This window comes from Pseudophryne corroboree, chromosome 4 (genome assembly GCF_028390025.1).
Source record: "Pseudophryne corroboree isolate aPseCor3 chromosome 4, aPseCor3.hap2, whole genome shotgun sequence".
NCBI lineage: Eukaryota > Metazoa > Chordata > Amphibia > Anura > Myobatrachidae > Pseudophryne > Pseudophryne corroboree.
This window is the reverse complement of record NC_086447.1, coordinates 933,426,663-933,441,764: the sequence shown is the minus strand read 5'-3', so window position 1 is coordinate 933,441,764 and position 15,102 is coordinate 933,426,663. Positions and strand designations below refer to the sequence as shown.

Below are 15,102 nucleotides of genomic sequence, written 5' to 3'. Positions count from 1 at the left end.
TGCATCAGAAACCCATCAACAAATGCAGAGACCGTGAAGAATGAGTCTTATGTTGGGTCCACACTTGGTCGTCGAGTTGAACCCTGTAGGTAGGGTTAGGGTACAGCTGATCTTGTGCATGCACACTTACCAACCGTGCGGCCAATATGTCTGGCCAGCAGACCCAATTTAATGATGCCAGACCACTTGTGACGCCATATTCAATGGATTCTGCAGCTGATATATTGCTTGGTCGGTCCCCATCTGCTGACAGATATATCCTCGAACGACGTGGTTTATAGATATCAGCTGTACACACTAGCCGATGGTCCAGCTGATATATCATTCGTTAACTGTAGGAACAATATGTCGGCGAGTGTGTCCAGTAAATAGCTTACATACCAATATGACCAAGTCATGATTTGGAAAGCGGAGAACAACGTGAAGCACTGGACGTGGAATTGTGGTCAGGAGATCTGATGATTGCTCTGTTATTGATCAAACACTCTCAGGGGAAAAGGACGAGGCCGTATCAGAAAAAGAATCCTGTAACGGACATGCTACATAGATGAATGATTGAGATGGACGGTGTCCAGGAATTATGGAACTACACATTTCCTCTAGAGAGAAAGGAGGTTGTAGGACAAATATGGACATAACAGACTCATCCAGAGCAATTCTGGTAACTGGTGGACGAGAAGAGGATTTCCAAGTTGGAGTGTGGACCTATTACAGCAAGGATGAGCCTGTTAGGAAAGTTGAGGCTTTTCCTTCACATAATAATCATGATTGTATGATACGTGATAGATGCCAGAACCCAATTGAAAATAATATGGCATTAGTGGAACGGATTTGTGGAGGCGGGACCTAACACACTAATGTTTGCAGGTCTCCAAACCCTCCTCTGATGTTTCCATCATGATCCTCAGAGCTGCTCTTCCTCCAGTACTCGGCCTCTGTCACTAGTTAGCCAGAAATGGACCCCACAGAGCAAGAGTCCTGAGCTGTTGCTTCTTTTAACATTCTTTGTGACTGACAGACGCGGTCATATAAAGATGGTGGCACAGTAGTGATTTACACACCTCTGATGAAGTTGTAAGTGGACTACAATGAAACGTGTCAGATATGTTTAGTTGGGACCATAAGTGGACCTACTCATCATCAGCAATCCTTGGCATAGTCCCTGCTGTTCTATAAAGCTATTAGTACATTTCTATGCAGACCATCTATTCTTTGGATATAATAAATGCAATATTATGAAGTGCTGATCCCCATATCTATCCAATACTACATTTACATAGCGTGTTGGGTCTACATTTCTCCCGTTACCTGTATAGCGCTGTTAGTACCGTGTTATATTTGTCTATGTCTGGTTAGAGAGTGGCTGCTGTAGCTCCTGTATTTATTACTCCGCGCTATAGCGAGGTAAAGGTCATGTAAGTAACTTTCTCTTATTCTTTTACCGCTCAGAGTGATCTGGTGGCCGATGTATCCGGTACATCAAATCGAATCATGCTAAAAAGTTACATAATGCACTTGGAGGTACAGCGGCTGATTGGGCGCGTGCCGTGGTGGTTTACTTGCATGGAGTGTCGCATGACCTGGGTGATTTCTGTCTCTCTCATTGCTGTACTCCTAATGAGAGGCATAACGGGACCACGGTGCTGCCAGAGTATGCCAGGGGCAATTACAGGGCAGTTAATAGGGAAATGCTGCATAGATTTTCCTAGTGACCAGTCATTGTAGATTCCCCAAAGTTTTGGATCACAAAGTAGAGTCACTGCCACAAGATTTCCACCCCCGATGGAAAATGATCTGTTCCTTATTACAAGATATTCCAATTGGCTTTGATCTAAAATAGTGCTAACAGCAAATAGCAGAACATTGCGCTCAAAGTAAACCCCTCATTTTTCTGGACATCAACAGACTCTGCGGCCGTTGGCTTATTCTGAAGAGGGTGTCCTGATGTATTAAGCGACCCGTCCCTTTGTCACTTTATTGCTTAGAAAAAATTATCACAATTCTATTCTGGTAGTTATAGGGTCACCCCTAGATCCTCCAAATGGCACTACAAGAACCAGCATGCCCTCCCTTCTATGTCGCTCAGAACAGCAATATAAAATGATAGCTGCTCAGTCCATTTAGTGATAAATTCCAGTTACTTTTCCGAGAAGCTATACGCTAAACCAGAGGTTAGTTCCCAAACCCAGTCATCACAGCACCCGAACAGTCCAGGTTTTAAGTATATCCACGACTCAGCACAGATAGTTAAATCAAATTTGACCTTCTTACTAATTAGGTCACCAGTGGCCTACCATGGATAGACATAAAACCTGGACCGTTTGGGAACCTCTGGGCTAAACAATCCGTGCAACTAACATGGTCTAACATGCGATTTAGTAACCTGCATGGAAGTCTCATTGTGCTGTGCCAGGTCCTGCTGAATAATATCATTCTCTATATTATATTATAATATTATATAATACTCTATTATCACACTGCAGCTCCTGCTGAATAATATCATTCTCTATATTATATTATAATATTATATAATACTCTATTATCACACTGCAGCTCCTGCTGAATAATATCATTCTCTATATTATATTATAATATTATATAATACTCTATTATCACACTGCAGCTTCTGCTGAATAATATCATTCTCTATATTATATTATAATATTATATAATACTCTATTATCACACTGCAGCTCCTGCTGAATAATATCATTCTCTATATTATATTATAATATTATATAATACTCTATTATCACACTGCAGCTCCTGCTGAATAATATCATTCTCTATATTATATTATAATATTATATAATACTCTATTATCACACTGCAGCTCCTGCTGAATAATATCATTCTCTATATTATATTATAATATTATATAATACTCTATTATCACACTGCAGCTCCTGCTGAATAATATCATTCTCTATATTATATTATAATATTATATAATACTCTATTATCACACTGCAGCTCCTGCTGAATAATATCATTCTCTACATTATATTATAATATTATATAATACTCTATTATCACACTGCAGCTTCTGCTGAATAATATCATTCTCTACATTATATTATAATATTATATAATACTCTATTATCACACTGCAGCTTCTGCTGTTAATGTCGGGACCTGGTTTCTCTTCTCAGGGAATGTCGGATATAAAGATCTCGGGAATGGAGACTCTCACGAGCCAAAACACAACAGTGGTCAGGAAGACGAACCAAAGTCAGATCAGCCACAGCTTCTCCCAGAATTCCCTGTACCGCAGCGCCAGCCAACTCCTCGCTTCCCATGATAAGAAGTCCATAGTAGATGGTTCCATATGGGACCTTCCAGGACATGATAGTGGGATGGTAAGCGTGAACCTCCATATGCCATGCAGCGCAAAGTGCCTCATACATCTAGCCTCAATACGCCATGCAGTGCGAGATGCCTCATACATCTAGCCTCAATGCGCCATGCAGTGCGAGATGCCTCATACATCTAGCCTCAATGCGCCATGCAGTGCGAGATGCCTCATACATCCAGCCTCAATACGCCATGCAGTGCGAGATGCCTCGTACATCCAGCCTCAATACGCCATGCAGTGCGAGATGTCTTGTACATCCAGCTTCAATACACCATGCAGCGGGGGATGCCTCATACATCTAGCCTCAATGCGCCATGCAGTGCGAGATGCCTCATACATCTAGCCTCAATGCGCCATGCAGTGCGAGATGCCTCATACATCTAGCCTCAATACATCATGCAGTGCGAGATGCTTCATACATCCAGCCTCAATACGCCATGCAGTGCGAGATGCCTCATACATCCAGCCTCAATACACCATGCAGCGGAAGATGCCTCATACATCTAGCCTCAATACGCCATGCATTGCGAGATGCCTCATACATCCAGCCTCAATACGCCATGCAGCGTGAGATGTCTCATACATCTAGCCTCAAAATGCCATGCAGTGCGAGATGCCTCATACATCCAGCCTCAATACGCCATGCAGTGCAAGATGCCTCATACGTCCAGCCTCAATACACCATGCAGCGTGAGATGCCTCATACATCCAGCCTCAATATGCCATGCTGCGTGAGATGCCTCATACATCCAGCCTCAATACGCCATTCAGCGTGAGATGCCTCATACATACAGCCTCGATACGCCATGCAGCAAAAGATGCCCCGTACATCCAGCCTCAATACACCATGCAGGGTGAGATGCCTCATACATCCAGCCTCAATACACCATTCAGCATGAGATGCCTCATACATCCAGCCTCAATACACCATGCAGTGTGAGATGCCTCATACATCCAGCCTCAATACACCATGCAGCATGAGATGCCTCATACATCCAGCCTCAATACACCATGCAGCGTGAGATGCCTCATACATCCAGCCTCAATACACCACGCAGCGTGAGATGCCTCATACATACAGCCTCAATACACCACGCAGCGTGAGATGCCTCATACATCCAGCCTCAATACACCACGAAGCGTGAGATGCCTCATACATCCAGCCTCAATACACCATGCAGTGTGAGATGCCTCATACATCCAGCCTCAATACGTCATGCAGCACGAGATGCCTCATACATCCAGCCTCAATACACCATGCAGCGTGAGATGCCTCATACATCCAACCTCAATACACCATGCAGCGCGACATGCTTCATACATCCAGCCTCAATACACCATCCAGTGTGAGATGCCTCATACATCCAGCCTCAATACGTCATGCAGCGTGAGATGCCTCATACATCCAGCCTCAATACACCATGCAGCGTGAGTTGCCTCATACATCCAGCCTCAATACACCATGCACGTGAGATGCCTCATACATCCAGCCTCAATACACCATGCAGCGTGAGATGCCTCATACATCTATCCTCAATACGCCATGCAGTGCAAGATGCCTCATACGTCCAGCCTCAGTACACCATGCAGCGCAAGATGCCTCATACATCCAGCCTCCATACACCATGCAGCTAGAAGTGCCTCATACATCCAGCCTCCATACGCCATGCAGCTAGAAGTGCCTCATACATCTAGCCTCAATACGCCATGCAGTGGGAGATGCCTCATACATCTAGTCTCGATACGCCATGCAGCGCGAGATGCCTCATACATTCAGCCTCAATACACCATGCAGCGCGAGATGCCTCATACATCCAGCCTCAATACACCACGCAGCGTGAGATGCCTCATACATCCAGCCTCAATACGCCATTCAGCTTGAGATGCCTCATACATCCAGCCTCAATACGCCATGCAGCAAAAGATGCCTCGTACATCCAGCCTCAATACACCATGCAGCATGAGATGCCTCATACATCCAGCCTCAATACGTCATGCAGCGTGAGATGCCTCATACATCCAGCCTCAATACACCATGCAGCGTGAGATGCCTCATACATCCAGCCTCAATACGTCATGCAGCGTGAGATGCCTCATACATCCAGCCTCAATACGCCATGCATTGCGAGATGCCTCATACATCCAGCCTCAATACGCCATGCAGTGCGAGATGCCTCATACATCCAGCCTCAATACGCCATGCAGCGTGAGATGTCTCATACATCTAGCCTCAAAATGCCATGCAGTGCGAGATGCCTCATACATCCAGCCTCAATACGCCATGCAGTGCAAGATGCCTCATACGTCCAGCCTCAATACACCATGCAGCGCAAGATGCCTCATACATCCAGCCTCCATACGCCATGCAGCTAGAAGTGCCTCATACATCCAGCCTCAATACACCACGCAGCGTGAGATGCCTCATACATCCAGCCTCAATACACCACGCAGCGTGAGATGCCTCATACATCCAGCCTCAATACACCACGAAGCGTGAGATGCCTCATACATCCAGCCTCAATACACCATGCAGTGTGAGATGCCTCATACATCCAGCCTCAATACGTCATGCAGCACGAGATGCCTCATACATCCAGCCTCAATACACCATGCAGCGTGAGATGCCTCATACATCCAACCTCAATACACCATGCAGCGCGACATGCTTCATACATCCAGCCTCAATACACCATGCAGTGTGAGGTGTGAGATGCCTCATACATCCAGCCTCAATACGTCATGCAGCGTGAGATGCCTCATACATCCAGCCTCAATACACCATGCAGCGTGAGTTGCCTCATACATCCAGCCTCAATACACCATGCACGTGAGATGCCTCATAGATCCAGCCTCAATACACCATGCAGCGTGAGATGCCTCATACATCTATCCTCAATACGCCATGCAGTGCAAGATGCCTCATACGTCCAGCCTCAGTACACCATGCAGCGCAAGATGCCTCATACATCCAGCCTCCATACACCATGCAGCTAGAAGTGCCTCATACATCCAGCCTCCATACGCCATGCAGCTAGAAGTGCCTCATACATCTAGCCTCAATACGCCATGCAGTGGGAGATGCCTCATACATTCAGCCTCAATACACCATGCAGCGCAAGATGCCTCATACATCCAGCCTCAATACACCACGCAGCGTGAGATGCCTCATACACCCAGCCTCAATACGCCATTCAGCTTGAGATGCCTCATACATCCAGCCTCAATATGCCATGCAGCAAAAGATGCCTCGTACATCCAGCCTCAATACACCATGCAGCATGAGATGCCTCATACATCCAGCCTCAATACGTCATGCAGCGTGAGATGCCTCATACATCCAGCCTCAATACACCATGCAGCATGAGATGCCTCATACATCCAGCCTCAATACACCACGCAGCGTGAGATGCCTCATACATCCAGCCTCAATACACCACGCAGCGTGAGATGCCTCATACATCCAGCCTCAATACACCACGAAGCGTGAGATGCCTCATACATCCAGCCTCAATACACCATGCAGTGTGAGATGCCTCATACATCCAGCCTCAATACGTCATGCAGCGCGAGATGCCTCATACATCCAGCCTCAATATACCATGCAGCGTGAGATGCCTCATACATCCAACCTGAATACACCATGCAGCGCGACATGCTTCATACATCCAGCCTCAATACACCATGCAGCGTGAGATGCCTCATACATCCAGCCTCAATACGTCATGCAGCGTGAGATGCCTCATACATCTAGCCTCAATACACCATGCAGCGCGAGATGCCTCATATATCCAGCCTCAATACACCACGAAGCGTGAGATGCCTCATACATCCAGCCTCAATACACCATGCAGTGTGAGATGCCTCATACATCCAGCCTCAATACGTCATGCAGCGCGAGATGCCTCATACATCCAGCCTCAATATACCATGCAGCGTGAGATGCCTCATACATCCAACCTGAATACACCATGCAGCGCGACATGCTTCATACATCCAGCCTCAATACACCATGCAGCGTGAGTTGCCTCATACATCCAGCCTCAATACACCATGCAGCGTGAGTTGCCTCATACATCCAGCCTCAATACACCATGCAGCGTGAGTTGCCTCATACATCCAGCCTCAATACACCATGCAGCGCGAGATGCCTCATACATCCAGCCTCAATACGCCATGCAGCGTGAGTTGCCTCATACATCCAGCCTCAATACACCATGCAGCGCGAGATGCCTCATACATCCAACCTCAATACACCATGCAGGGTGAGATGCCTCATATATCCAGCCTCAATACGCTATGCAGCGTGAGTTGCCTCATACATCTATCCTCAATACACCATGCAGCGTGAGTTGCCTCATACATCCAGCCTCAATACACCATGCAGCGTGAGTTGCCTCATACATCCAGCCTCAATACACCATGCAGCGCGAGATGCCTCATACATCCAGCCTCAATACACCATGCAGCGTGAGATGCCTCATACATCCAGCCTCAATACACCATGCAGCGTGAGTTGCCTCATACATCCAGCCTCAATACACCATGCAGCGTGAGTTGCCTCATACATCCAGCCTCAATACACCATGCAGCGTGAGTTGCCTCATACATCCAGCCTCAATACACCATGCAGCGCGAGATGCCTCATACATCCAGCCTCAATACGCCATGCAGCGTGAGTTGCCTCATACATCCAGCCTCAATACACCATGCAGCGTGAGATGCCTCATACATCTATCCTCAATACGCCATGCAGTGCAAGATGCCTCATACGTCCAGCCTCAGTACACCATTCAGCGCAAGATTCCTCATACATCCAGCCTCCATACGTCATGCAGCTAGAAGTGCCTCATACATCCAGCCTCCATACACCACGCAGCGTGAGATGCCTCATACATCCAGTCTCAATACGCCATTCAGCTTGAGATGCCTCATACATCCAGCCTCACTACGCCATGCAGCAAAAGATGCCTCGTACATCCAGCCTCAATACACCATGCAGCATGAGATGCCTCATACATCCAGCCTCAATACATCATGCAGCGTGAGATGCCTCATACATCCAGCCTCAATACGTCATGCAGCGCGAGATGCCTCATACATCCAGCCTCAATACACCATGCAAAGTGAGATGCCTCATACATCCAGCCTCCATATGCCATGCAGCTAGAAGTGCCTCATACATCTAGCCTCAATACGCCATGCAGTGGGAGATGCCTCATACATCTAGTCTGAATACGCCATGCAGCGCGAGATGCCTCATACATTCAGCCTCAATACACCATGCAGCGCGAGATGCCTCATACATCCAGCCTCAATACACCACGCAGCGTGAGATGCCTCATACATCCAGTCTCAATACGCCATTCAGCTTGAGATGCCTCATACATCCAGCCTCAATACGCCATGCAGCAAAAGATGCCTCGTACATCCAGCCTCAATACACCATGCAGCATGAGATGCCTCATACATCCAGCCTCAATACATCATGCAGCGTGAGATGCCTCATACATCCAGCCTCAATACGTCATGCAGCGCGAGATGCCTCATACATCCAGCCTCAATACACCATGCAAAGTGAGATGCCTCATACGTCCAGCCTCAATATGCCATGCAGCGTGAGATGCCTCATACATCCAGCCTCAATACACCATGCAAAGTGAGATGCCTCCTACGTCCAGCCTCAATATGCCATGCAGCGTGAGATGCCTCATACATCCAGCCTCAATACGTCATGCAGCGCGACATGCCTGGCGAGAGTGAGCTGCCAGTTCCGTGTAATATTCGGTGTCTTTGCTGAAAATGCGTCTTGAATGCAACACAATGAGACCAGGACGCACCAGGAGACTGCGCTGAGTAATGTGATATGTGACCCCTGTATACTGTGTGTGACTGAGGCTGTATACGGAGCACAATGTGACTAGGAGGCACCAGGAGACTGCACTGAGTAATGTGATATATGACACCTGTATACTGTGTGTGACTGAGGCTGTATACGGAGCACAATGTGACTAGGACGCACCAGGAGACTGCGCCGAGTAATGTGATATATGATACCTGTATACTGTGTGTGACTGAGGCTGTATACGGAGCACAATGTGACTAGGACGCACCAGGAGACTGCGCTGAGTAATGTGATATATGATACCTGTATACTGTGTGTGACTGAGGCTGTATACGGAGCACAGTGTGACTAGGACGCACCAGGAGACTGCACTGAGTAATGTGATATATGACACCTGTATACTGTGTGTGACTAATGCTTTATACGGAGCACAATGTGACTAGGACAAACCAGGAGACTGCGCTGAGTAATGTGATATATGATACCTGTATACTGTGTGTGACTGAGGCTGTATACGGAGCACAATGTGACTAGGACGCACCAGGAGACTGCACTGAGTAATGTGATATATGACACCTGTATACTGTGTGTGACTAATGCTGTATACGGAGCACAATGTGACTAGGACAAACCAGGAGACTGCGCTGAGTAATGTGATATGTGACACCTGTATACTGTGTGTGACTGAGGCTGTATACGGAGCACAATGTGACTAGGACGCACCAGGAGACTGCGCTGAGTAATGTAATATGTGACACCTGTATACTGTGTGTGACTGAGGCTGTATACGGAGCACAATGTGACTAGGACGCACCAGGAGACTGCGCTGAGTAATGTGATATGACACCTGTATACTGTGAGTGACTGAGGCTGTATAGAAACATAGAATTTGACGGCAGATAAGAACCACTTGGCCCATCTAGTCTGCCCCTTTTTTATCCTTTAGGTAATCTCAACCCTTTTTGAACCTTAATTCTTTGTAAGGATATTCATATGCCTATCCCAAGCATGTTTAAATTGCTCTACAGTCTTAGCCTCTACCACCTCTGATGGGAGACTATTCCACTTGTACACTACCCTTTCTGTGAAGTAATTTTTCCTTAAATTTCACCTGAACCTCCCCCACTCCAGTCTCAGTGTATGTCCTCGAGTTCTAATACTTCTCTTCCTTTGAAGAATGTTTCCCTCCTGAACTTTGTTAAAACCTTTGGTATATTTGAAAGTTTCTATCATCTCCCCCCTTTCCCTTCACTCCTCCAAACTATACATGTTAAGATCTTTTAGCCTTTCCGGGTAAGTTTTGTGATGTAGGCCATGCACCATTTTAGTTGCCCTTCTTTGTACAGTCTCTAATGTATTTATATCCTTCTGGAGATATGGTCTCCAGAACTAGACACAGTATTCCAGATGGGGCCGTACCAATGACCTATACAGTGGCATTATCACTTCTTTTTTCCTGCTAGTGATTCCTCTCCCTATGCAACCAAGCATTTGACTTGCCTTTCTCATTGCTTTATTGCATTGCTTTACTGCCTTTAAGTCACTTGAAATAGTGACTCCTAAATCCCTTTCCTCCTCAGTAGTTTCCATTATAGTACCCTTGATACTATATTTAGCCTTTGGGTTTTTGAGACCCAAGTGCATGATTTTGCATTTTTTAGCAATAAACTGTAGTTGCCAAGTTCTTGACCATTCCTCAAGCCTACCTAGGTCATCAATCATTTGTTTTATCCCTCCCGGTGTGTCTACCCTGTTGCATATCTTTGTATCATCTGCAAGAAGGCATACTTTCCCTTTAATACCATTTGCAATGTCACCAACAAAGATATTAAAGAGAACTGGTCCGAGTACAGATCCCTGAGGTACTCCACTGGTAACATTTCCTTCCAAAGATTGCACTCCATTTACTACAACTGTCTGTTTCCTATCCTGCAACCAGGTTCTTATCCATTTAACTGTTTTGTAATCCACCCCCACGCTTTCTTTATTTAGCAGTCAGCGATGTGGGACAGTGTCAAATGCCTTACTAAAGTCTAGATATGCTACATCTACAGCTCCCCCTTGATCTATTATTTTCATCACAGAGTCAAAAAAGTCAATAAGATTTGTTTGGCATGATCTCCCACCAGTAAATCCATGCTGTTTTGGATCCTGTAAGTTGTTTGATTTAAGATATTCCACTACTCTTTCTTTTAATAGTTTTCCATTACTTTCCCTACTACTGATGTAAGGCTTACTGGTCTGTAGTTACTTGCTTCTTCCTTGCTTCCACTTTTGTGCAGTGGAACTACATTTGCTCTTTTTCAGTCCTCTGGAATGGCACCTGTATTTAATGACTGGTTAAATAATTCTGTTAAAGGTGCCACCAGCACATCTTTTAGCTCTTTGAGTATCTTTGGGTGTATCCCATCTGGCCCCATTGATTTTTCCACTTTTAGTTTTGAAAGTTCTGTTAGGACCTTCTCCTCTGTAAATGTACTTTCATCTGCCTTATTTTTTATGAATGTCCTTGCAACTTAACTGTGGCCCCCTCCCTTCTCCTTCTGTAGTAAATACTGAGCAAAAATAATTATTTAGGTGATCTGCTATTGCTTTGTCTCCCTCCACCAAATGCTCACTCTCTGTCTTAAGTCTTGTTATTCCTCCATTTGATTTTCTCCTTTCACTTGTATACTTAAAAAAAAGTTTTGCCCCCTTTATCTACTGACTGGGCCATTTTCTCCTCAGCTTCTGCCTTTGCACGTCTGATCACTTTCTTAGCATCCTGCCGTCTGTCAAGATACACCTCTTTGTCATTATTATTTTGAGTCTGTTTGTATTTTTTGTATTTCCTAAAAGCCATCTTTTTTGCTTTCACACTAGTTGATACTTCTTTTGTGAACCACACTGGCTTCCTTTTCCTGGTGCTTTTCCTAACCCTTTTGATACAAAGGTCTGTTGCCCTTAGTACTGCACTTTTCAGGTTTTCCCACCTCTCCTGCACTCCTTCCAAGTCCCTCCAGTCCGCCAATGAATCACTTAAACATCTCCCCATTTTTGCAAAGTCTGCATTCCTAAAATCCAACACCTTTGTTTTTGTGTGACAGGAGTTGGATCCTGTCTTTATACTAAACCATACTGCTTGATGATCACTGGATCCCAGGTGCTCACCCACATATGTGTCTGATATCCTGTCACCATTTGTGAGAATTAAATCTAATATAGAGTCTTTGCGAGTGGGCTCCCTCACCAATTGCTTGAGAGATGCTCCCTATAAGGAATTTAGAAATTTGCCACTTGTAGCTGAACTAGCAAAAGACCCCTCCCAATTTACATCAGGTAAATTAAAGTCTCCCATGATTATGACTTCTCCCTTTAAAGTCATTTTAGTGATGTCCAACAATAGGTTCCTGTCCAAATCCTGCCCCTGGCCTAGTGGTCTATAGATCACCCCAATGCGAATAATATCCTTCTCCCTGGTTTCTATGGTGACCCAAAGGGCCTCAGTTTTGTCTTCAATATTTTGTATTAAAATAGCATTTATGTTTTTTTTTAACATACATTGCTACCCCTCCTCCGATTCTTCCCATTCTATCCTTCCTAAATAAATTGTATCCTGGTATAGCAATGTGCCAGTCATGATTCTGATTGCGCCATGACTCTGTAATTGCCACAATATCCAGGTTATCCCTTGTCATTATTGCAATTAGCTCTGGAATTTTGTCTCCAAAGCTCCTAGCATTTGCACACATAGCTTTAAGAATTTGGCCTGTGCATCTGTTATTAGTAGCCATGTCAAGAAAGTACAAAATAAATGACAAGTTTAAAGTTGAAATTACCTGTTTGGTGATGTTGCTCAGTGTTTGTTATTTGTTTTCTTTTACTAGTCAGTAATCATACTCTGTCCTTTACACCACGACTACACCTCACTAAATATAAAGATATAGTACACCTGACCACAATGGCCAAATGTTCAAGGAGGTAAACACCAGTCAGCATGCAATAATAAGCTATATACGGAGCACAATGTGACTAGGACGCACCAGGAGACTGCGCTGAGTAATGTGATATATGACACCTGTATACTGTGTGTGACTGAGGCTGCATACGGAGCACAACGTGACTAGGATGCACCAGGAGACTGCACTGAGTAATGTGATATGTGACACCTGTATACTGTGTGTGACTGAGGCTGTATATGGAGCACAATGTGACTAGGACGCACCAGGAGACTGCACTGAGTAATGTAATATGTGACACCTGTATACTGTGTGTGACTGAGGCTGCATACGGAGCACAACGTGACTAGAACGCACCAGGAGACTGCACTGAGTAATGTGATATGTGACACCTGTATACTGTGTGTGACTGAGGCTGTATATGGAGCACAATGTGACTAGGACGCACCAGGAGACTGCACTGAGTAATGTAATATGTTACACCTGTATACTGTGTGTGACTGAGGTTGTATACGGAGCACAATGAGAATAGGACGCACCAGGAGACTGCGCTGAGTAATGTGATATGTGACACCTGTATACTGTGTGTGACTGAGGCTGTATACGGAGCACAATGTGACTAGGACGCACCAGGAGACTGCACTGAGTAATGTGATATGTGACACCTGTATACTGTGTGTGACTGAGGCTGTATACGGAGCACAATGTGACTAGGACGCACCAGGAGACTGCGCTGAGTAATGTGATATGTGACACCTGTATACTCTGTGTGACTGAGGCTGTATACGGAGCACAATGTGACTAGGACGCACCAGGAGACTGCGCTGAGTAATGTGATATGTGACACCTGTATACTGTGTGTGACTGAGGCTGTATACGGAGCACAATGTGACTAGGACGCACCAGGAGACTGCACTGAGTAATGTGATATGTGACACCTGTATACTGTGTGTGACTGAGGCTGTATACGGAGCACAGTGTGACTAGGATGCACCAGGAGACTGCGCTGAGTAATGTGATATGTGACACCTGTATACGGTGTGTGACTGAGGCTGTATACGGAGCAGAACAGAACTTGTATTGTAAGAAAGCTGCATCTGATACATTGTAACACTTAATATACAGATTTAGAGACTTAAGGTGGGTACACACTGGCCGGGTCCGTCGGCCAGTGTGTATGGCCGATACGTCTGTGAACTCTGTCGTTCACAGACGTATCACGTCGGCCCCACAGCACTGCCGACGGCCAATATATCTACCGATATATTGGCGCACACGGGTGTACACGCCCGCCCAGTTCATGACGTCAGTCCCCGACGGATCGGGCAGTGTGTATGCTCAACACACTGCCCGATCCGTCCATAGATATATCTGCCGATCAATTGATCTGCAGATATATCTACCAGTGTGTACCCTTTAGATATACAAGTGTCATACATCACATTAATCAGCACAGTCCTGTTGTGCGTCCTAGTCGCATTGTGTTGTGACTAAGTTGCATTTTTAGCAAAAACCCTCACAACGCTAGCAGTATTATTGGGGGGGGGGGAGGGGGGGGAGGGGGAGGCTGTTTGGCGAGACCACAGCAATGATGTATGAGGACACATCTGTATGTCCGGGAAGGTATATAGCGCCTGATTCTGAGTGGGAATTCGCCCAGGAGGGATCATTAGTGCATACAGATTCATCTTGCAGCGTAATGGGCGGTGACCTTGCAGACTCACGCAACTGCCGCAAGCGGCCAGTGATGGGACGTGTCAGACGGATATTGTCGCCCAGCTGGATACTGATGAGACGGCAGCGGACATTAGAACACTGGGCGGGACAGGTGTGCGGATTATCAGTATATATACGGTGGATTCCAGCATTAGCGCAAGGAAGCGCTGTAAGTAGTTTGCGGTGGGTGCGTCTGACATCCTAAGGGGCCACTTCCGCTCACTGGTAGCCCGGGCCACTGTCATTATTCT

The 15,102-nt window shown here is 45.9% G+C and overlaps 1 protein-coding gene across 1 annotated transcript in view; it reads left to right on the top strand.

Annotated features, from left to right (window-relative positions):
- USH2A (usherin) overlaps nt 1-15,102 on the top strand; it is a 1,656,840-nt gene that overhangs the window by 1,639,522 nt on the left and 2,216 nt on the right. Inside the window, exon 73 of the mRNA XM_063919430.1 lies at nt 3,153-3,359. Coding sequence (XP_063775500.1) covers nt 3,153-3,359 — 207 coding nt within the window. The remainder of the gene's footprint in view (nt 1-3,152; nt 3,360-15,102) is intronic.